This window comes from Neodiprion virginianus, chromosome 5 (assembly GCF_021901495.1).
Source record: "Neodiprion virginianus isolate iyNeoVirg1 chromosome 5, iyNeoVirg1.1, whole genome shotgun sequence".
Classification (NCBI taxonomy): domain Eukaryota; kingdom Metazoa; phylum Arthropoda; class Insecta; order Hymenoptera; family Diprionidae; genus Neodiprion; species Neodiprion virginianus.
In genome coordinates this window covers 17,098,663-17,124,474 of record NC_060881.1, presented here as the reverse complement: position 1 = coordinate 17,124,474, position 25,812 = coordinate 17,098,663, and the positions used below count along the sequence as shown (strand labels likewise).

The following is a 25,812-nucleotide window of genomic DNA, read 5'->3' as shown; positions in this document are numbered from 1 at the left end:
TGAAATCGTATGAAATCAAGTGCAGTGTTGGGCAAAATTGTAATAAAAAATTAACAATTACAAATCACTAAGGATAATTTTTAATAACATAGAATTCCATTAAAATTATTTTTAGTAATAATAATTGAATCGGAGTTCAGTGAAATTACTTTTGATAATTGTAATTGACTCAGAGTCCATCGAAATTATTTCCAGTAATTGTAATTGAATTGGATTTCATTAAAATTACATTGAGTAATTTGAATTTAATCAAAGTTTATCAAAATTACTTTCAGTGATTGGAATTTAATCAGAAATCATTTCAATTATCCTCAGTGATTGTAATTAAATCAGACATTATTAAAATTCTTTTGAGTAATTGTAAACCACACGATGTGGTCCAATTGAATTTTTTTCTCTAACGTTATTCCTGTGAAATAATAACAAATAGACAAATAAATTTACTCCGTTTTTGGAGTATTCAAATGGTGTGATCGGAACGAGTCTTTTACAGTCAATATGTGAATGGGCTATGGTTACCAAAGTTTTTTGGGTAGGTGATCAAGGATTTCACATTACTTTGAAAAATTAATTCGTTTAAATAATTTGCTTGACCAGTCAATGTGAATATGTAAGCTCCATGAAGTTCCCGATGTTTTCGGAATTTGAAATTATGGTGAGAATGCGACATTACGTTTCCAAAGGTAATTTGTTTAAATAAATTATGAAAAACAATTGAAATTTGAAAAAAAAACATAATCATTTCCATTAATTGTAATGGATAACAGAAAAATTACAATTGTTCCAAGTAATTGTAATTAGTAGCAAAAAAATTACAATTTTTTCAAGTAATTTTAATTGACAACAAAAAAATTACAATTATTTCGAGTAATTGTAGTTGATAATCATAAAATTACAATTGTTTATACTGACTGTAATTGGTAAATCAAAATTTATAATTATTTCCCGCAATTGTAATTAGTTACTAAATATTACAGTTATTCACAGTAATTGTAATTTACGGGTAATGAAATGACGAAAGTAATTTCTGCTGCCCAATTCTGATCGAGTGGAATTACCGAGAACCGCGTAAAGTCATCGAAACCTTGCGATCACTTGTAACATAATCGGTAAGTGAACAGCCCCTGAAATTCTCCGGTAACTTTAGGAATAAGATTTTTTCTCTCATCCCCCAAGTATTTTCCAGCCATTGCAACGTAAGTTTCAAGGTGTCGTTTCCACAGTCCGATCGGCTCGCGGTTACACGTGTCGCTGGATGCCTATAATACTTGTTGTAGAGAAATACCTCCAACGAAAGCTCTGCACGGCGAGCGCTGCACTCGGTTCGGTAAATATGTAAAACGCGGGCACATGCGGCGTGTATGTAACCACCATGCCACACCATATACACACATACGTATATGGATAATTTGACATTTACAAATAGGTCGCTGCTGCTCGTTTTTCACCTCGCACCGTTCAACCCGCTCCGTGACTTAACGTGTAAATTACTCTCTTGAGGAGAGAAAACTCCGCCAACTGACAATATAAGGCCGCGGTTAAGACCTTGCGCTATCGAGATACGCGAGAAACGATTCGTGTGCTCGACAACTCACTGGAGTAAGAAAAGCAGACGTTTAAATCGTTCCTTTCATCCTCCACGAGATAAATCAAAACCATCAAACCGGATGGAAACATTGATCTAAGCGTATTGCAAAATTCATGCATTCATGCATTTTTAAATTGATTTCTAGTTTTTTTTTGCACATCAATCCTCGAATCACGGCTCTTGAAGAACGTGCACAGCGCTGATTCGAGTATCTTTGTACGGTCAATCACCTCATTTTTATTGTTATTCCGACTGTTTATATCTGGAAAAAAAATTTCAAAATTTCAAGTCCTCAACGTTTTTTTTTTTTTGTTTTTTTTTATGTACATCCCGAGTGATGTCGCCATCTTTTCAAAGCAATTAGATGGCAACAGATTTTCAAACCGTGATTGATCTGATTCCTAATGACGGCTGCGTTTACTTTGACTGCGTGTAACCGTCAGTGGCGGGCGACGTCTCACGAATCCTTAGATTCATATAGATAATTCATCGTTTAAAAGACTAGTCGAGTGTTGTGGTAAAACGGCGTCATTAGAACCTCCCTTGAGACAGCACACCAGCTTTTTCTTTCCAGTTTTTCGAAAATTCACGCGATCAAGTATCCAGTTTTTCAACATCACCTGGCCCACAAATGATTGTAAAAATTACTGTAATAAGTCTACGTGACGTCTGCTGGGAATGATGGTTAAACTTTCTTTAGAAAATAGAACTCTGAAAACTTGACTCAGCTCACTGTGAGAAAATTCCGGGAAAAGACAGAGTTCACAATTTATTAGCCAGTTGTTCCGGTCTATTGAACACATTTGTTTTTACTGTTTCAAAGTTTTATCACACAGGCAAATAAAAGAGCACAAGAATTTATTGACAAGCAAAGATCTACATTTTTCATCGTTCTGTCGATTTTCATTTATTCAAGGAATGAAAGCTCTCTACTAACAATGCAATGTCAACGATCGTCGAAATGAATATTGTATCGAATGAAGAAAAGCATAACGCACGTTCAGACAATCCAGTTGAAAATTTTCATTTTGTTTTATGAATTTTATTTTATATTAAACATTTATAATACATATTTTTTATTTTCTGGTGCAGAATCTGCGAATTAGAACTTTGCAGAATGATATTTGAGTGATGTATGAACTTTCAGGGAAACCATCTGTAAACTGCTGCACATGGAGACAAAGAATGAGTTATTATTTTAACTTCACCACGTGGTATTCATCGTTAGACAAAACGAATGTTATTTGTGCCAATGACGATGAATAAGTATAAAACACTATCTGACTATGTTATATTTAGAAATGAATCTGACAAAATTCAAATGCCGCAAGGTTACGATATCAACGATTTGAGATTAGTTTTTATAACTGAAACATTTGAAATCTTTGATTTTCTCGACTACAAAATATTGACTCCCTGGTATTGGAGACATAATTTCTCATGCTGAAATCGAATTTTGGTTTTGAACCAACCGAATTATGAGAGCAGTGACAGATTTCAGGGACGATTTCAGAAACCCTATTATATAATGGTTTCTTAATTGATTCAAAACACAAATGATAGTTTCAACCAGTTTTCTATTGGATCAAATAACACCTCGTCGAATCTAAAAAACATTTCTTTCGCAATGTTTAAAAAATTCAAGAAATCCTTTCTCCGTGTGTAGTGAAAAAACATTATTTCAAATTTGTTCAGTGCGGTCAATGGGGAAAATAAAACTGCTGCAGGAGTTTGTTCGAAGGGTGTTTCGTCTTTTTTCCAACCGATTTACGAGTAGTCGGTACATCCGATCATTCTTAAAACGACTCTCTACGATTTCCGTGAAATCCTCCTCCCGCAACGGCCGCAAGTCGGGCTCCAATACCGGATAGCCATAAATACCGTATTGAATCGACGATATCCTGCAAAGAGAGAAAAAGAGAGACGAGGAGGGGGTGAGAGCTCGAAAACAAAACGTTTTATACCCACCTCCCGGTATAACTATCAAATTTTTTCTATCTCCGGAGGCATTCGCGCCGCGCAACGCAGCAAACGCACCTGCGGCAAGATCGAGGCCGCGATCCCGCGCCCTGCAGAACGCGTCGCGTCGGGGATGCAATAAATACATATGCCATATGCGCGCAAGAAAGGTTCCCCTTAAGGGGACGTAACGCGGATGCTGCGGCTGCATTATAAGCGTTGTAAACAAGTCCTGAGCCGTTCGGTTTCAGGTTGTGCCGAGGAGGGTTATTCGGTATAATCGAGAACTCGGAGTCGTCCGTCCGGACGGCGATGCGAGAACCGAGAAGAAACTCTCGATCCTCTCGATCGCAACGTGATTCGAGTTTGAATCATTCCGTTAAACGCCGCTGCTGCTACATTGCGGTGAGTTCTGAAAAGAAAAAAGTTGGGTAAAAAAAAAAAGCCGTCAAACAACAGCTGCTTCTTTCCGAACTATTACATCACCTCCGAGATATTTTTTCTATTTCGAATCTTCTCCCTGCCAGCTGATGCGTTTTTATCCCTCTTTTTTTTATTATTCCATTATCTAGAATCGGGAAAAAATTAACTTGTGCAATTCCAGCATGTTTTACACGTTTTTACACATCCGTGTTTAGGTCAGGTGAGTCCGCGAACGCGCATGCGCGGAGTACTGAAAATACCACCTTTTAGGTTAGAAGTTAAACGTGGTATTTTCTGTACTGCGCGCATGCGCCGTCGCGATAAAATCTAACATTACGCGACCCTAACCTCAATTTCGTGCTTCGTGACAGAACGCGTAACGTACTCTTGTCATACAAAGTATCGTGTGCAACAAGGAAGCGACTGTCTTTTCGCCTCGCGTATTTGCAACATTCATCTCCGACTCGTATGCGTGCTCACAGACAACTCGCATTGCAATCTTATGCTCGACCCGAACAGACCGAGTTTCCCTTCTTGTTGCACAATATACCATTCTCAATAGTTGCCAGAAAATTATTGAAGTGAAATTGATACCGTTACAATAACGGTCCAAATATTGTTGGAATCACAATAAAAGAATTGGTACAACAAGTAACTGTTATCAATGGGATTGTAGTTGACAGTGATACATTTTCGGATTATTACAATATTGAATCTGTTTGTTTAATTAACGATTTTTTTTTCATCCAAGCGTACGACCTTATAACATGAATTCGTTTTTGTAGTAAACGTCAAATGATCGCAATAGTCACACAAGAAAATATGACACGAGCGACCGTAACAAAAAGAATAGTAACACACACCAGATATTCTGTATTTACACGTGAAAAACTATTTTTCATCTTCTACCCAAAAGTGTATATTTTCGATGTCTATTTTTCCCGAACTCTACTCTTCACAAAAAATAACAGCCCATTTGTTTTGTGTAAAAAGAATCGTGTTATTTCAAAGATCCGTACTTTGCAAAGCAAGTGGATAGACCGATGGTTAAAAGTGCCTTATGAAGTTTGAAACGTCTAATTCAAATTATGTCCTCAACATTCAATCTACACCGATTCATTTCGAAGTTGTGCCATTTCAAAGTAAATCGTAACGAATTTCCGAAATGTGGACCAAGTTCATCGTACTGTACGGGACTGGAGAATTTTTTTTCCAATTTCTAAAAACAGATTCTTCGAGCTTAGGAATTATCCTCTAAAATGCTTTTTTGAAACGTTTTCCAAGATTTCTCCTTGTCAAGTCGATCAGACACGAATTAAAAATCTTGAATACATGCTTCTACATGCTCACATGTAGATCGATTAAAATGACGAAAAAAAAACTCTTCCAACCTAAATAATGCTTTTCGTTTTTTCAACAATTCTATTTTCTCATTTTATCAAGAATCTCCCGTTTCCGTTGTAATCCTTCCGATTATCAATACTAAATGGTGAAGAATCCTACTTTTCACAGCGATAATTGTTTGAGAAACTGTCTTTCACCTTATCCATACGAGTTCTCGTGCGAATATTCCTATCTTCGTCAGCATAACGATACTCGTTGCCTCTTTGCACAATTCTTGTCACTATCATCGACGAAAAAAGAATCCTGACAAATTTCGGAACTCCCTCTGTTCCCCTCGGTAATAGACACATCGATCTCCTTTTCACACCGTGTCAGTGGTATTCGCGAGTATTTATTAATGACTCCGTATCGGCATCGAAGCCTTCGCTGTGTAACGTAGATCGAGATAGTAGCGCGTATTTATGGAGTTTGCGGATAGATCGTATCGGGCAGTAGCCAGCAGCATCACCCTATCAGATATAATCAGTGTTAATAGGCATTCGCGCCGTCGATAAATATGCACCGGTTGCATAATAATCCCTGAAAACTCGCGGACGCCTGCATGGGGAAAATCAACATCTATACGCGCGTTGTACACAAGTAACGTAATTAAGTTACCGCAGAAGAGATTGCTGCGCGTATAATCGCCTCAATTTCCGGTCAATTTTCAACCCTCTGCCGTTAATGCGATCACAGTAGGATTCGATAAAGAAAAAAGAAAACGCTGAAGAATGTTGCGTTTTTAATCAAAATTCTTAATCATTGATGACGGTGAGTTTGTTGTGAAAAGAGAGTGCTGAACGAATTGACTTTTCGATAAATCGATATCCTCGTTCGAAACTATTTCCACAAAGTATGCGCATATTTTTGTTTATTCAAGTATCGTGACAGTGTATTTTTATTTATTATTCGTTTACACGTTCTATGTGCCTAAAATAGTGAATTTATAATGAAAAGAATACACATAATAAATAAATAAATAAATATAATGCTTGTTCTAGTGTACAGTAGAATGCGTTTTCAACAAAGTTGCCCTAAGCAGGTAATAATAGATGAGGAAATAATAGATACCAGTTTTTTCATATTCAGTTGTTTTTTTTTTTCGTTTTGCATTCGAACGATGTTCAGCTTTTGTGTAATTTCACCGAATATTATCATTATTCCGATGTTGTTGGAATTTTCATACATCAATTTTAAGACCTCCGGTCCTGATCGATTACAAAAAAGTTGCCGATTTGTTTGTTTGTCAAATTTCTCTCTCCCGAATCTTAGTACTCGTCAAAAAAAGTCAAGTCGGCAAAAAAATATGACCCATAGTGTTTTTGTGTCGAGAAATGCATTAAGGAAGGACACGAATGATTCGGATTTTTCTGAAAATTTCCCAAAAAATTTCAACGAATGACGTACGATTTTTATGATTTTGGATCTGGAAAATATTCTGTGAATATTCGAAACGGCAATACAAATTGAACAAAAGAAACACACTGTACTTTGAAAATCTTGAAAATCCTGTAATTAATCATTGATCTTGGTGTTCATCAGACAAATTATGCAAAGTATTAGTATTATTAATAATTTCCACACGCATTATTTTTTCGTAATTGCTGGCAAACTTATCACTTCTTCTGATCGTCGGTGTTCCAATTCCGCAGCTTTGCATTCGGAATTACCGTGCATCCCACATTGCATTATGCATTTTAATAAACGTGTTAAGTAGCCGTTAATTCTTACCAGCGCAGTATCGTTATAAGCCACCTGTCAAGTACTTCCTGGTTAATTACCGCAATCATACGCCTGCGTTTTATTGAGCAAATATATGAATAACGTATCGCTGCTACACCCACCGGCAATTAAAAGCTCCACGGCAAGCCGTTTGAAATCATTTACTGAACCTTAAACGCACCACAGACGAACACACTCGAAGCGTCCGAAGTGTTTCAAACATTTTTACTACCGCGATATCTAATAAACGCTGTCTATACGCTCGACTAGGGCGAAGGTATTTTCACAGCGAGGCGTGGGATTTTAGAAACTGTGAGAAAACTCCAAGGCGGGTTATATATTTAACAGCGCCGATACGTTTTTCTAAATTAGAAAAATCTCAATTCGAAATTAGCCAGAAATAGGCGGTTAGTTATTTTTATCTTGTTCGGTGAAACCGGAATATTTTTCACCGGAAGTACACGTGAGAGAAAGCGGCGTTATCGAGGCTAATCTCCGTTTTGGATGTGCGTGGGTGTTTCACATATCTACAAACCCACTTACATTACCCGCCCACTAAGCCTGGGACAGGTAAACCTTACTTCCACACACTTGTCGGTTCCATTTCGTTAAATACATTTACTCGTCGTGCAATAACAAGAATTATTTCCATTTATCCGAAATAAGCCGGTGCTCGAATACGATTGTTCGTTTCCGGTGAAATTTATCCACTGGGATATTTACTAAACTATCCCAAATGACGGAAAAATATTATGCTTAATATTACTATTGATATTGTTTTTGCCATCGCTTTTGTGTTATTCGCCGTTCAAATAACCTTTCCTTTGCAGGATATCGAGCAACAATCGTGTCGACAGTTGAACAATCATCGAAAATGATTATGGCTTTTTAATCCGTAGAGTAACTAGATAGAAGATATAAGAAAAATGAGGTCTTTTTTAACCTTTCAGGTCTGCAGAAACCAAATTTGGCTCTTTGTTCCAAACAGTTTTTGACCGTTTGTTTTGACAAATTCAATGACAATGAAATTCAGGTCTCTGAAAATATCCACCGTTTTGAAACATACGTCAAAACCACATTGCAAGGAATATATAGAAATGAAAATTAAAGTAAGTGAGAAAGAAAACTTGCATCCAGAGTTCAATTCAATGCCCTGAAAAGGTGAACTTGTGATGGAAGGTATTGTCTCCCAAATTTTTATCTTCCACTTTATTTTATTACGGTTATTTATTAAGTTATATATTATTATTTAAGTCTTATTAATTTATCGTAAGATAAATTGGTGATTTGTTTAAGATGTTTCCTTTTTAGTTTTGTGAATTTCTGAAATCTCCAACTGGTTAAATCCTGGTCTTCAGTTCTCTGGAAGACTTTTCCTTTTGGATAAGCTCAGGTTGCCAGAATCTCTCTGATGAACTTTTACAACAGAGGTGGAACGACTTGAATTGAATAACAAATTCAAATAAATTTTTCCAATGAACTTGATGATACCAGCGATATGAAATTCGTGAACAACTTTATTTATTTTTCACAAAACGTCTCAATTTCTACAACATATTTTACCGAATCCCTTCTCCTCTCTTCTCGCACCAATCCCGTGAAATGAGCGTTGCTTATTAAACTTGAACTTATTTTCTACCAATCAAACATTTACAAATAATTCTAAATCAACTTGGAACTAATTTACAAAGTATAAATCAATGAACAAACCTTTCCTACACAACGTTACGATGAGATCGCGATCTTACCGAAAGAATTCGCATTGTGGTAATCAGAGAATGAAAAGAGGAAAGCCGAGTTGGGGGAATAAACACGAGGACAGAAAACGATCGACGAATGCACGCGGTTGAAGGCAGTGAAAGGAGCATTGATATTGGTCCGTTAGACGCCTGCGTAGAAATGTTCGTGCATTAGCGATCGAGTCCGAAGACGTCCTCCGACTTCCTAAATCCACTTATCCTTGTGAGCATGTGCGTATGGAGAATTATGCGGGGCGTGGGAAGCGGAGAGTCACGTGTTGACGGAAGGAGGCGGTCGGAAATGAGATGCAGGAATTTAGCGAGGGTTAGGATGATAGAAAAGAAATCAGATAAGAGACCGCATTCGATTAAGGACAAGAACCGACTCGTTGCTTGCCTTATTCTTTCTCATGCCATTCGTCAACTTGACTTTCAACTTGCTTATCCGTTGAATTCCTGTATAAAAATCGATGTAGGCCAAAATCTAGGTACACATTTTTTTTTTTTTAATTGTTAAAAAACCATTTGTAGACATAACATTAGGTAATTAATGAATACGACGCAAATTAGATCAAACGATGGTCGAACCTGGGACATCTACCCTGATTTCAGTTTTTTCGTCATTGGTTCTTTTCGATTTAAGATTATCAAAGTTAAAGTTGGAGAAATTTCTTTTCCTTCAGCTTCGATCTGTTTATACTAAACGTACATCGAGAAAAATAATATTATATTGTCGGTAATTGAAGTTGCGGAACTATGGCTTGAATTATTATTTAAATATCAATCAAGCAACAAGTATGTGTATACTCAACGTAAATAAAATTGAGGTGTAAAGTAATTCTGTGTTAAGCATACCTCGTTTGACATCAGTGTGCATTCGTCAGTTATCGCACTTCCACCAGAAATATTCAATAAAGCAAAAAGGTTACAGCTCTGCTCGTCCGTTTCATACACTTAATTCAAAGAGTGTATCCAAAATTGCTGCCGAAATCTGCAGCAAAAGTTTTACAGATGAAAACAACAGTGATCCCGTTTTCCAGCAAAAGTAGATTTACCGAGAAAACTAGACTCCAATTATTCGGATAAAGGCTGAATAATAGCCGGAGATTTAAGAGAAAAACAAATGCCATAAACGAGTCGTTAAATGTGTAAACGAAACAGTTAATTGCCTGCTTATCATACGGACTTTTATTACCGACTTTTCATTTCATCGCCGATGCACGAGCCATAAACGAGAAAAACGGCCTACTCAAAGTATACAGATGGACAATTAGCGCGGTCGTTGATGCTCGATTCTGATTGGATACTAGATAAATTGTGTACATTTTCTGACAAGGATAGATAAATGATCGCAGAGCTGCAGGCTGCATGAAAATACGATAAAACAGTTCAGTTCAGCTCAACACTCTTGGGCGTACAGGACAGCATTACAGAGCTGACCGAGCAAGGCTCTCGGAGTCGAGCTTCCCACGGCTGTTGACATGTTTTGTGTTCATTAGTCTGGCCTCCGAGACCCGGACGATTGCATAGCTGCTCCCTGTTTCCCGGATCTACGATCTGCACCGTAACCTTTTCTCGCCATCAGCCTTGCCCGACGCTCGGTATTTCTACACACGCGCAAGCATACATGCTCCACTTTTACCCGCGCATATTCCGTCGAAGATTTTTCACATTTCTCGTGAAAAAGTGAGGCAGGTTAGTTTCAGCACGATTTTTTAGCGTCTCGTAGTTCGCGAATCAGAACGAACGATCGCGAGCGATCGAGGCGCCAGCTGTCGGTGGCGTCCCTCAACTTTGCAGCCCCGTTTGACCGTTTTGCATTTAAGGGGGGGGGGGGTTAGGGTTTGCACTTTCGAAAAATCGATTTCATTTTTGTCTTATCTTATTGTCAAACATTTCAAGAATATTTTCCCGAAATTTTAAGTCGATCTGAGCAAAATTCTTGAAGTTATCGTCTAGTTAGTCTCCTGCCCTTTAACACTATAGCTCTGACAGCTGGTATACAGCTTATTCACTTCTATCGTTCTAGTCCATTATCCTGTTTCGAGAATATTTTATTTAGTAAAGACAGGTAAGTAAAGCCGTAAAGATATATTTTACATTTGTATGTATACTATACATTTTACAATATTTTAAAACGAGAGACGAGCGTCAGTTTGTCGTTGTACGTTCGATCGTGCGCTTGTGATTTTTTCTCAAAACTACTTTTTCAAAGTCCGTGTTCACTGCCATTTAAAAACTACTTGACCGATTTATTTCAAACTTGGTATACATTTTCTACATATAAAATAACTCCTCCCACGTTTGGTTAAAATTTTTTTTTTACATTAAGGGGGTTTCCCACCCACAAAATGGCGGAATTTTTCGTGGAAAATAGCAGTTTACACTTTAGATGGACGCCAAAAATTTTGAAATGTAAAAAAAAAAAACATAATCAAAGAACGTTGGGGGGAGGATTTGATGATACTTTGACTAAGTTCTAATGGTTTTTGATATCAGATAATTTCCGACCGAGATATAGTGAACACCGCAAATTGTTATTTTTTTCTGAGACGTTCTGGGGCAAGCTGTGTCACCGGCTTGTTTTTCAATATTTCCGCATGAAAAAATTATGGAATATTGTTAAAAGTATACTTAATAGTGTGCAAAGGGTTTGACTCAATTTGCTGAATCCATACTTTTAAAAAAAATTTAAAAAAAAGTGTTTTTTTTACGCTGAAACCCTTACCGCCCCCCCTTAAAATCCAGTCAAACCTTCGTATTTTCGCTTAAAATTTGGAAGAACTTCTCTCACCGCAACGCTGTTGCATTTACCGGTATTCCGTCGCATATGTGCTGACGCGATTGCGAGCAAACCAGTCATGAGGTCTGTACAAGATAAACGTGTTTGTTTCCTTCACTCCTTTGTCAACTTTACTGTTGCTGCAACTACGACTGCAAATTATGATAGTTATTTCTTTCCCCATTTCTCAATCCCTTTCTCTCCATCCCCTCTCTCTATCACTCCCGAACAAAGACAGAGAAATGAACAAGCAACTTGGCGTAGGTTACATACAAACGATGAAAGGATATAATCAGAGTGACGCAAGGTTTTGTCATTGAGGCTAGAACGTGCTGCACAAAAGTAGAATGAAATTGCAATTTGTATGTCACCACGTCATTGGCGTATATGTATAACTGTAACGTGATCTCAGAGGCGACTTGGAGTATTCAGAAAATTTCGATCCACAAAAGTTTCATCAGCACTAAAATTCTCACTATGCAGCAGTTCTGTGACGTTTATAAGGCCTGGCTCTTTTAAAAGTCAGCAGGTAACTCGGAAACTTCACCGAACGTGTTAACTATTTGTATATAAATCATACCTCTAAGAAATATCGAATTTCAAGGGAAAAATGCCGGCTCTTTAAAGGTCAATCGTTTAATTTCTCATTATCATCATCATTATTTTAATTTCATGTAACAAAAAAAAAACGCGCACAATGCAAAAACAAATAGGTCACTGAAGGTACGACGAAGTAAAAAGCCTTAAAAAAAGAATTAAGCCGATCCTGTTCTCAAGATTGAAAATAATTTTTCTCTAATAAGATGCCAAGGAACAGCTATCATTGATTAATGAGATGTAAGCAAAGATGAGCAAATTTGTAATAAGAATATTTTCGCGCTCAAATTACTTCAAGTATTGTAATTAAACTGTATTTCAATGCTCATTACTTTCATGATTGTAATTAAGTTGCATTTTGATGCTATTTCCTTTGAGCATTGTAATCAAAGGAAATTTTATTACAATGCCGTAGGTAATTAGCATCAAGATGTAGATGATGTGCAAAAAAATCGGTACTGAATGTAATTAAATTACATGAATGTAATCGAAATACATATTTTTATCGCCCAAAATTGTTAACGCTTTGCAGCAGGGCGGCATCGAAGACTATAACTATAACCATTGTCTCAGCAATTGCCCTAGTTTCCACGCAAATTAAAATTTTTTTTTTAATATTTTTGTTATCAGTTATATGTTCAAGAATAACAATCGCTTCGCAATAATTTGAAATCGTGAATAATTTGTTTATCCGAAGAAAAGAACGTAAAAAAATCATGATTTTTCTGTAGAAAATTAATTATCTTCCGAAGTTCTCGGAGTTTCTACGCCAAAGTGTCTGCTCGAGATTTGGGGGTCAGTAATTACAAATCTGTACTCAAATTTCCAAAATTCATGATGCCGGATCAGATTTGGCGGACTGGAATGCAGAAAGTCGTTTGACGAAAGTGGAGTTGGTGTAGTTTGGTGGGTTTTCAGTCGGTAGGATTCCGATACTACTATGCATGGTGTCCATGACGGATTTCCCCACCACCACACCTAAAAAAAAAGTGCTTCATTACGTTGAAGTAATTCAATTAGTATGAGCATCAATCACTTGGGATTGAATTATTTTGAGCGTTTGTAGTTAAATGAAATACAGTTACAATACTCAAAGTAATGTGTAATTAAATCTGCAATACTATAAAAAATGTAATCGATGCTGCCCATCTCTGGGCACAAGTTATTCGAGTGGACGCTCGCAAGCATTTGCTTCTCTAGATTTGTGTCCACAGATTAGGATTTGCTTCAATAAAACAGAATAATCGTCTGAGTGTATTTTGGCCGTTAGACACCTGGATAAGGAAAAAAAATCATTCGTGTTTCATCGTCTTTTTACGCAGGCTGTCCACTTGAATATTAAGGTTATGCGGGTGATGCAAGGTTTCTTAGGTTTAGCAGATTGCAAGCAGCTGATGAGCGGAAAGACTTGACAAACTTTTCTTACTAACTGACCGATGCCTAAACATTGATGGACGTCATCGTCACAGCATAATTATAATTCAGCACTCGAAGCGAGAAAGTTTGACATCTCTTTTCCCGTTCGAATAAGTTGGCTACCGTGCGTAGCAGACGAAAACATTGTCGCGGTCGAATCGTGCCGACCAATGAAGTTCAATTGTTTCGCGCATGCGCAGTCGGTAACTTGGCCTGCCAAGTATCGCCGTTTCATTTCGGTACAGCCTTGATTGAAGAAAAAAAACACACGCAACAATTTATACAACTCTTTTATACGATATTTTGAAGCTAGTACTGAGAACTTAATTCCTAATCACCATGTCCCTAGCGCCATCTAGAGCGAGGAAGGTAATCTGAATGGAAATACCGAAGTGCAGCAGAGGTATCTCTACAACTCTAGCTGCGGCAGTCAATTAAAATTCTCAAAAAGGTCCTCGCGCGGTAAATTGCAAAGCGACGCCGCGGAGCAGAAGACGCGACTCGGGACGAGACATGACGAGACGCCGTCACGGCGACGCCGACGAGACAACCGAGGCTCAAGCAGGTCTCGATGTCGCGAGAAACTCTCGTCGGGTTTATATTCGAGAGTACGAGCGGTATGCGACACCGCGCCAGCAGCGCCGGGATTAATGGAAGACAAATATTGTGCTTAGCTATTTGCGCGGAACGCGATACTCTCTTGGATATGTTCGTCTTGGCAGTGATAACTTGAAAACGGAATGCCGCTACCGCCGACGATGACGATCAATCCGTGCTACCGAGCTGTGCAAACGCAAGTAAAACCTCCGACGTTTCACAACATCGCTTTTCCCTTGGTTAACTTCTCTAAATCCAAACACCTTCGTCTAGCACCGTAACGCGTTCCGTGCTCAAACGTGCCGAATCAAACCTAACGAATAACTGCAGATTCTGAGTCAGTGAGAAACGTTGCCTCGCCAATCACATAGCCAGATAGCACAAAGTTGAAGTTTCTCAAAAAGACGCTCGCAACATGTCGAACGACTCATTTCTGACCTCGAAAGGGTATATCCGTGTCCGAAAAATGTCATTCCTGACTCTTAGCGGTCCAAAAACGGGTCGTAAAACGTCTAATATTGTTGTCTTTTTTTTTTCTTTTTTTTTACGATTCTAAAGTTTTGTGCTGTCTGGGATATTGCAGGTATATGCAAGTTTTCCATGACAGAACTCAACTCAGAAGACAATAGAAAAATCAAAGTCGTCAAAAAGAATCTTGAAAGATGTCTTATTGCACATTTTTTTTCACCTTGAAAGGATATTTTTCTTATTCATTGGTTATATTCAAGCCCAAAAAATATCTTTTGTGACGCTCAGATATAAAAAAAAAGGTTCATCAGACATCATTTAGACATCATTTTGATGACTTTCAGTTTCTTGCTGATTCGGTTAATTTTCGATGTTGATATACCAGTAGAAGAAATATTCAAATAATTTCAGATCAATCCTTGAATTCTTCATTCCAAAGTGCAATAAAACCTTTACCTAACCATTAAATTTGAGATTCTTCAGGGAGTTCAGAAAAAGTTATAGCGAACGACGAGCCTTCGGATCATCTGCATTGATCAAACTCATTATCGAAAAACTCGCGTAGATTGATTATTACACCGTTCAATCAGGGTCTCTACGTTTTAATTCTTGGACAGCCAAGCACTGTTAAACCAATTATAGCATTCACAAACAATAAACATCATTTTCATACGTCTGTATTTGGGTTTGCAATAACAATTGTCTTAAACAAATGAAGATACATTCAACAAATAAAAGCAGTGTTCTCCGAATTACAAAAAAAAAAAAAATTAAACGCTGGAACTCAACTATCATGAACGTGACGACCCTTAGGTTTTGATTCAATTTCCTCAAATGAGAAAAGCATGTCTGACATTCACGATTTAAAATGGCATATTTCTTTGTCATTATTTAATATGACACTTGATTCATGTTGCATAAATTACAATGAAACGCTAATTTTTTCAGTTACAACAATTGAACAATTATTTTTCAATCTTTACAAAATGATTTTACTGCGTGGATCTGATTTAGAAATTGCAACAGAATCTATGGGATTGTCTTACACATTGATAAAACATTTTCCTTTCCGTGCGCTATAAAATCAACTAATGTGTAAAATTAATATTTGGTTAGATATATATACACTAATCGTAGAAAGCTGTAAACAGCTGTTGCTCATTCAACCGTATAGTGCAAGGATTAATCAAATTTATTGTAGCTGCATCATTGGAATCCTTGTTTGATTTGATCGGCTATCATCCCAACAGATATTCAGGGCCAGAGTTACGGAACTAGACTAAGATTTAATCACAATTGCAAGATTCGAAGCCGACCGCGAAGATCCTTTGAAAATTTCTGCCGCGCTGTTAAACCATTCATTTTAAATATTCTTGCAAGTCTTACGACAATATTTTACCCCGCTATCGAAATACCCGATGCATCGGAATTGGTTGCTTCGGCGTGAAAAGTGCTCGATAGTTTGTATCTTGAGTCCATTACACGTTTGTCCAGCTGCAAGCTTCTTCCAAGAGTCATCCATAGAAGCAAGAAACGAATATTTGATTTAAAAAAGCCCCAGTCATGGTTCGGAATTTTGTTTTACAAACAGCATCGCAGGCGCAAGATTTATTATTTAACCGCTCGGACTTAATTTTCAAATCACGTGATGTATCACTATATCAGTTACTCATGACCTAGGATTCCATTGAGCCCTCGCCAGGTGGCAGCTTATCTGTGAACATGTATTTAATTTATACGAGTAATGTGATAATCTGGATTTATTGAGGCACTGATCCGCGATTCAAATAACATACCAAATTCCTTCTCTTCAGGGAAATGGAGACTTAATGTTTGCGACGCGTTTTCTGGGAGAAGCTATTTCTCAGTTATGTGTTACGATTAGACACCATACGTCATTCCGCGATTATTATTATCGGTTTGGATGTCAGGCGTGCATTCTGCACAGCATGCATTACTAAACTGCAGTATATCTGATATTTTCAGACATACCACGTTGACGAAGACAGCCAGTAAGGTAACCGTACCAGTTATTGACACGTTTGGACTCAATTATTGCCCCATTTATTCTCCAAAATTATAAACTTACGGCACAAATTGTGAATTTCTCGATAACTGAAACCAATTGCTAGATGGTCAGACTCTACAAATTTATTTTTTCGTAATTGTATAACCGAGGATCAAATAGATACAACAAAAAAATGTCAATATTTGGGACAGGGTCAATAACTGGTACGCTTACCTTAGTATCATTCGTACCATTAAAGTCCGATTGATTATTTATAATTAGCATAAGGTTTGGATTAAGTATCAAGATTTAATAGTAAGGAATTAGCTATAACTATAAATCGAAAATGGACGAAGGATACGCTTTTTGAATCGAAAACAACTCTACACAATCGTACTATAAGTGGGTCTCAGACTGATGCTAACTCGATTTCCGCGAAGACCTTAATCCGCAATTTCGCCAAGTCAATAATATCTGTTCCATTATTCCCGCATGAACATCCTCACAAATTTCCATAACGTATAGTTCCTGTAACTTTCGGGTATCGTACTGTTAGTTCACGTATCAAACTTGCCTTGCAGAGATTTCAACATGTTTGTCTAACTAGTTTGCCAAGTGACTGCAGAATTTCGAAGTGATACTCCTTGCACACTAATATCACATGCGGTATTCCGTCTAAGACGTCTTATTAAGGTGTTTCAAGTACCGTAATACGACGCTGGAGAAAATGGAATCGAATATCGTAAACACTCTTGAAACACTTCAAGGTATGCGCATAAGTACGCGTTACGGTCGCGCTGTTCAATCTCACACCGCGACTTATCACACATGCATACCTAAGTTCGCCTTCGACTCCGCTCGTTAGTGCTTCGAGACCCCAAGAAGAAAATTGATTATGCGTGCATGCGCTGCGTCACTTTTCAACGTACCTGCTCTTCGCTCTCTGGTTGACTCCAGCGTCTTTATCCACCATCAGACTGATTCGTCTAGATTGAATATTCGATCCCTGTGACTCGACTGCGGTCTTTCATTTCTCAGGGGATCAAAAATCGCAAATTTGGAAGTGGACGGAGTGAAGACAATTGAAAATAAAAACTCATGAAAAAATAAAACAAAATGACTATTTGATTTTATAGTACGTGGAAAAGAAAATATTCTAGTAATGTCAGCAAGCATGCTACAAAAAATGATGATCATGCATTCGTTTCGTATGTTGAGTGCAAAATCGTCAGAATTACAACTATTATAACCATAAAGAAAAAAAAAAAAAATTAAGAAAAATTAGAAGTTTCAAGTATGAAAAGAAAAATATTTCTTGAGTATTTTCAGCTTTAAACAGTCTGCGGCTAATCATACACCTAAAAAAGAGTTTTCCGATGTTACTAAATATGGTTATCAAATGTAGTGACCGAAGTGGTTCTTGATTCGAACAAATCAACTTTTACATGACGAAACAAAAATTGTTACTCTGATCACGAATCGAATGATTCTTTAACAGAAGAAAAGGAGATCCATTCCTTTGCCATATTTGTGCAGTATTAGCAAAACAACGAAGATAATTGAACCGAAAATTTCACTGAAGGCTATAAAATTTCTTCACGGGGGATGCACGCTTGTTTTCAGCGACCCGCGTTGTTTCCTGTGGTACCGGTTCAGATTTGAAAGCGAATGGCTTACATACAACCGAAACGGTACGGTTACGAACTGAGAAAAAAATTCGAGGGAATTTTTCGCAGCTATAACCGCAGTCAGGCAAATAACATGAATTATCCGAGAGGTAGACAAAAAAAGGCTGCTCCACTCGAACAAGAAATCGTAATGCAGTGCAGTAAAAGTATACGTGCGGCAGAGAATTGAGCCCTAGACGCGCGGTCCAGTCATTACAGCTTTTTTAGCGAAGGAGGAGAAGGGCTTGCCAACATGGCGGATTGAAAGGGATGGAAGCGAAATGAATATTACAGCGGAAAGAGTTGTCGCCGAAACTTCATTCGTATTATCATCGGCCACAATGGCAGTTGACTGTTGTGACAGTTACCTCAACGTGTAGATGTACACTGAGAAAAATTTCATTTGTTACAGTAACTAGAAAAATTGAGTAAAACAGGTATCGTTAAAAAAACTGTTCGAATATTGTTGGAATTACCAAAAACGAGGTACGCGTTACCGTTTTGCGCTATCCTCGATCCTTCTTTGGTAATTGCAACGCAAAATCAGTTTGTGAGGTTTAATCTACTTTGTTAGTTAAATAAGGCTTCAACATCAATTCATTGTTGCACAAGCATTAAATTTTCGCAACAGTTACAAGAAAATATAGTGACAGTGATCGTAATCGGAAAGAATAGTAACGGATAATAGACTTTTTGGTAACAGCTAGGAAACTAATTTTCATTTTGTACCTAGAACTGTACATATTTTTCGATTGTGGTAAAAAATGAAAATAGTTGAGGACTGAGCTGTAACCGGAACTAAAAATTTCTCTCAGTGTAACATTACGATCGTACCTGAAGAATCATTACACTTCTGACTACAATTTTGTCAGAAATTATTACAACCGCACCATGATTCGATCATTTTAGGTACGAAAAGTTTATACAGAAGAACATAATTTTTTTGGGTGATTTCAATATTGCAGTATTGTGATGCAGTTAATTCTACCACGATGACTTAACAATGCTGTGTAGGTAATTTGAGGTTTTAATCATCGTCATGCTATTGCAAGCATCGCGCGATATTACTTTGCTATTTTTGAAATATGCAGTATTATGTACAACAATTATACTACTGCGTCAGAAAATAATAAATAAGACCGTAATCATCTAGAATCTAGATCGAGTAGAAATAAACCTTCCACCTTCTGACGGTGGTTTAACTGTGGCTCGACTATCGTTGACAGAGCAAAATCTGATCGTCAAGACTAGCGAGCTCTGTACCTGTATGTGAACCTTACAGCTTGAGGTTCCAACTTATATATATATCTACAGAGTATGCGGTGGCGTGGCGAAGCTTCTCGGACCGCGCATGCGCATTATCAAAATATTCGTAGAGTCTGCGCGTGCGCAACTAGTCAGCGATCCTGCGATAAATGAGTAAAAATCATCGGGTGTATGATACATGTGTTGTCATTATTGAATTGGTGATATTTTATCCAGCACACGAGAAATCGAGACGATCAAAACTAATGGACAACATATTGGTATCTGCTCTCGGTTTCCTGCAGATTACAAGGTTAAGTTATGACGAAGGGGCAGCGGGGAGTCGCTAAAGGGGGGTTTATAAGTATACACACGTGTTTTACTACTCTTGAGGCAGAGAATTCTCATAAAGCGAATAACGATCGCGAAATACGAGCCACGCCTCGCCTTTTTAGAGATGTATTTAATTGACGTCCATAGGGCAATGAATTATCACGAAAAAACCGGGAGAAAATGGGGGCCTCTTAGGGGGTGGGAATCCAGTGAGACAGAAATACCCGTGCAGCGTAGAAAGCGGTACACATGCATATATATGGGTGATTCTGCCGAAATGATGATTTTTCCTAATAGTTACCGTTACTTGATGGAATTTTTTTTTTTTTTTCCTTCATATACAGAATATAGCAGCCAAGCATATTTTTGGATAATTGTAGGAATTGAATTTTTGTTTCGAAGTATTACGTTTGCCATTACTTGCCTGTGTTTGACTCTTAAAATTCATTACTCTGAATTCATTACCTGTGATAATTCAAATTTTGAAACATTAAATTCACGAATGACTTACTGTCTAGATCAAATTCATCATTAATAATTTTGAACTCGATTTACTCACCAGCGATGTCCCTGAAGGTCGTGAAACCTTGACACCGACTTGCTCTCATTAAGACTGACGAGGGAGAAACTTTTTTTTAAATACCGGTGTTTCTTTCGCAAAAGATGCGGAACTTTCTTAATGCCGACAACTCTGATCAGCCGGTTGCCCCTGGCTTCGATCACGCCGTCTCACTTACAGCCTCATATTGACGCCTGTCGAGGAAGCCGAACAAGAAATCCTGGAGCCAACTGCGTGATGAAATGTCGGTCTGGGTAAGAGAGAAGAGAAAAGAGAGTAATGATACAAAGGAAAATGGTACACACGCTGGAAACCATGTACGAAATGCAGCAAGACAAGAAAACGACGGAAACAAATTACCCAAACATTTTAAAAATAAACACGGATTTAACTGCGGCGCTGTATTCAAAACACGCCGTCACTACGTGTTCCTCCATTATACTCCAGTCCGTTTTGTCTCTTCTTCTCTCTCTCTCTCTCTCTCTCTATCCTCCTCTCTCTCTTAACCCTCTGATTTTCTCAGCGTGTTTTCCAATTTCAGACACCCGGTGTTTGTCTGCACAACTCGCAATAACGCATCAAATAACCCACTACTTTTATCTCTTCGTTTCAGAAACTCTTACAGTATTGGATGATTCACAGAAAATATTGCCGGTCTAGACAGACTGTTGTATTTATAGCAATTTACGATTAGCTGTATGAAGAAATACGGAAAATTCTTCAAGCGCAAAATGCCAATCATCGGACGAAACGACGCAAAATTTGAAAATAAACGTGATAAGGGAACGTTAGAATCCGAAAAACAAATAGGGCGAATCAGATTTTCCAAATCAGGTTCTCATTGCCATCAAGCATGGACTTGGTTCTTTTCACCTGTCGTTAATTGATGTGAATACAAATTCAGGCGTTCCATAATCTGTACAAAACTAGTTCCCGTGTGTCTTGTTTTTGAACGGACAGATATTTTCACATGACAGAATGAATGTGAGTATAGCTAGCTGAACCTTGTACAACGAAACACACGCCAAGCTACCCACGATTCGCTAAACCAATTTTTCTCACATCGTTGACAGCCTCGGAGGAAGTTCTTGATCTCATCGACAAATCCTGTCTGTCTATTCATTGTCCGCAGTGCACAAGGATTGCAATGTGACATTAGCGGGTATTGTGCAAATCGATATCAGCTTGTAAGGTGCGTGCAATTACCTTTGAATATTAGTTGCGCACGATTTGCGAGTGCACGTGTTATTAGATAAATAGGCACCTCACTCGCGGGCAAAAGCCATTATACTGATGCAGGTGGCTAATCATTATGGGTTATGCGATGATTGCATGGCACCAGAGATATTATATTGTCGAGATAATGTCAAAACCAATTTCATAATTCGATAATAATTAGGCTCGTAAGTATTGTGCAGTGTTAGTAGCAATAAATACTGTGCATTGTGACCAGGAAAGCAATGACAGTTAATTTTTTACAATTGGTTTTATTATTCCTTACGATTTTTATGCGTTTTGAAGCATTTTTTATTGCACAAGAATTTCGACCAGGCAACTTGAAATCTTGGGAAAAGTCTTGGGTATCAAATCTCATGTGATTCATAAACTCTACAAGTTAGGCATATATGTGCACAATTTTCCGAAACGTTGTTTTTGCAAAAATTAGTTTCAAGAAACCCTGTTGACTTGACTTCCGTGTGGACCGCAGTAGCTTTCATAATTTATTGTGTCCTCTCATTCCTTGTCGAAAAAATTTGGCAAGAAGAAGAATTTGAACAAACTACTCTTCCAATTTCAGTCTCTGAGATATTATTATCTCGCGTAACGATTTATTGTAACTCGTAACTAATTATAAAAAAGATCTTAAAAAACCTTCCATCGAATTATCAGCGCTCACTTTTTTACTCATACCAACTTTCTTCGTGTCTAGTTAAATTCTCCCAGTTATTCGACGAAATTGATAACCGAGTCAGAGCTCTTTGCTACTTTGTGACTTTTTTTAGTATCAGACGCGGCTATTTTCGTTATCTGTTTACACGGAACTGCGTGGGTACATCTATCAACAAGTAGCTTGGATCTTTCCAAGGTGCAGACTAGATTTGAATTGATCAAAGTCACGGCAATCGTGTTAAGGAATTGCGTTCATGTACATTCTTGAGCTGAATCAAAGATGGAAAGAAAATAAAGAAAGGACTGAGATGAAAAAGAGGCAAAAAATTTGAACTGAAATACCAGTTTTCGCGGTCAGATCAGCGATACGAGATGTACAAGCCAGATTCGAGGAATTAACATCGGATCGTAGCGTATACTCGAATGTTTATCGGACTACTAAGAATATCGAGCTGCTTGGCATACATGCAGCAGACTACCGCGGCTAATTAGCAATATGTATGCTCAATATGACACCGAATTACCGAATGGTTTGTGGAAACGAAAGAAGAGCAAGATGCCGCGCGCCAATATCGATGTGGTTTTATATTTGTATCCGACAGCATATTCTCGCACAGGCGAACCACGCGGGATCCCGAGGGTGTAAGTAACTGATAAGGTGATACATATATTTCCGGGATACGATGTAAGGACGAGAATAAAATCGTTATCTGAAATACTTTTTACCTCATTTTCATCGACGTTCATTCCGACACAGTGCAGCAGGTCTTTATTATCTCAAATCTTTATTTTGCATCACGCTCAATACGAGAAGTATAGTTATAGCATCGGACCTGAAAGACAATTTTTCTTCTTCTTATAAATTATTTTCAATTTTCTCATGCCGACATGTATATATATATATATATGTTCGTAACGTCTCGTGAATCACACTAGATGAAGCCTTCGAAACCCAGGGAATTTGCTAGGAATTATTTATAAGTATATTTTTTTGTGTCGAATAACGTTGGAAAACGATTCAGCAATAAGAAACGTCTGCATCAAAATCGTTTGTTTTTTAATCAAACGAAGCGAAAAGAAATTCTTGTTACCATTTGAAATCAAAATTTAATGTGTGTGTGAATTATTTTTGTAGGTTTTTTAGTTTGCTTGTTTCGTTAAGAATTTTAGAATATTTTTCGTCTTGAATTGTTTGAAGGTAAAATATCTTTTGATCGAATGAGAACTTTTTCCAAATAATGCCTAACAATTCACGCGATCGTCGTTTTTGCTCAAAAACTGAGTGATCTTTCAATTGAAAATGCGTAGACCAACATTCAAAATTGAAGTTCGATGTTTTCAACTAATGAGGAGGAAATGCAACTCATAAGTTTCTTAATGTTTTTGTGTTGCAGGCTGACCAGCTCCGAGGCATATTTCGTTAGCGAAGCGCTTTACGCACTTCCTGAAGAACTCGAGAACGTGAAAGAAGTCACTTTGCACGTGATTACTATTGGCTCTTTCATGGAAGATCCGACAAAGGTAGGAATAATTCGATCTTTTTTTACTTGTACCACCTTCCAGTGTCGAAAAATTGTGAAAATTACCAATTTCGAAATATTTCCACCTAATCATCTCCCACGTGAAGATACGTAATAACGGATTCCTTAGTCTAAACAGAACGACAGTTCTCAAGCACACAAAAACACCCGCTTGGTGAACCGTTTTCTATCTGTTGTTTAATATTTTCTTCGGAAGTATGAAATATCGTTCTGCTTTCTTCTGATTTGTTAATTTCAGTTCAAAGTTCCTACCGCGCTCCAATTTTCTTATAATTTCACATCTCCGGCTGAAAAGTGTGTTTCATCAATTTTTCACAATTCCGACAAGACGCTCGATTTGAAAATGCTAAGCTCGCGAATTAATACACAAATGTCCTTCCAGGGTTCTCTAAATGTATTTCATTCCATCTTGACTTTCGAAGGAATAGAATTCCAGAGGAAGATAGGACAATGTTGTGTTGTGAGACCAGAAATGATGTCATCATGGTCTGAAACACTATCAATAAAAAATGTCAGCATCCGCGCAATCTTTTCAAAAATTCATCAGCTTCGTTTAGCACTTCTAACTCCAACGCCAGTGCGTGATATGACGATCTGAAAATAAAAGTGATTAGCGTCAGAGACGATTAACCGTATACGAAGAAGGCAAACGTAGTTCAGACCACTGTAACTGCAAAATTTCATTGCGTGCTAGGCATGATAATTGTTTTTGGAAATGAACTCAAATTGAATACGTGCAGTGCAGCGATACCTAGAAATACAATTTTAACAATTGACTTAGTCTTCTATGTCAGTTCACGTTTTTCAAGCGAACCATCAAATGATTTCACCCAACTGTGAATACTACCAACATCAATACTTAATTCAACGCTTCTGGTGTTTTCTCACTCTTTAGAGGAAAATGAGAAGAATGAATGGAATCAGAAGATTCTGCTGTGTAACCTCTGTGCTTCTTGTAGCAAAAAAATTTATCAAATTTGCCACAGGTGGGGTCATCATACGTGTTTCGCCTGAAGCAAACACACAAACACACACAGCCGTTGTGCAATATCTGTGTGTGATACGTGAAGCTTGCGAGTCTCTGCGGGAAGTGTGAAGCGTGGTTTCAAAGACACGAGTTGAGCGGACGGAATATGGGCGGATGATATGAGATACCCGGGTGTATGCGAATAAATAAAAACATCGCTAATTGCCAGCGCAGATGTTTGCTCACATACCCGGTAACCTTTCTTTATCGCTGTGCTGCACCAGGCCGATTAAAGCCGCTATATATGAGCAAAGCAGCGCAACATAAACCGCGAAGCGAAGAGAATTGCGGAGCATCGGAGAACGAGGCATCGGCAGGCGACCTGAGAGCTACTGCTAATTAAATGCAACTGCTAATTAGATGACTGATATCATATAAGTTGGGCATACTGGTGATGCTAATTCTTGAGAAGGAGATTTAACACGCCACATCACGTGTTCGCCATATTATACGCACCGCACTTCTTGCGCATATAATTATTCTATCCCATTTATCAACGTTGTAGGAATTCATAAATCATGGATGGACATGATACAATTTTAATGATGGCCGTCAGCTTCCTTCGCTCTTTTGATTAGGTTCTTTGGCATGGGAGAAAAGAAAATGTTAAATCGATAAATGTAAATTGCAAATAATAATATAGTCGGAGGAAATCGTGAATCATAGGACTTGAGCACCGCACTGCGCATGCGTAAGCCTTGTCGCGTATTCACGCAGGATAGCCAACCTCAACTTTAGCTCTTAAACACGAATCATGGAACTTATCTAGGTAATCCGAATTTTTTCAGGTTAAGCAGACCTGAAATATGTTATATGCAGTGATTTGGAAAGGCTCGTCAAGTTTCATTTTTCACCAAGTTATTTCGTC

At 37.9% G+C, this 25,812-nt stretch overlaps 1 protein-coding gene across 1 annotated transcript in view; it reads left to right on the top strand.

The window, feature by feature from the left end:
- The window catches only part of LOC124304325 (UPF0489 protein C5orf22 homolog), an 808,682-nt gene that overhangs the window by 400,341 nt on the left and 382,529 nt on the right, over positions 1-25,812 (top strand). The window contains exon 4 of the mRNA XM_046762367.1: positions 23,771-23,897. Coding sequence (XP_046618323.1) covers positions 23,771-23,897 — 127 coding nt within the window. The remainder of the gene's footprint in view (positions 1-23,770; positions 23,898-25,812) is intronic.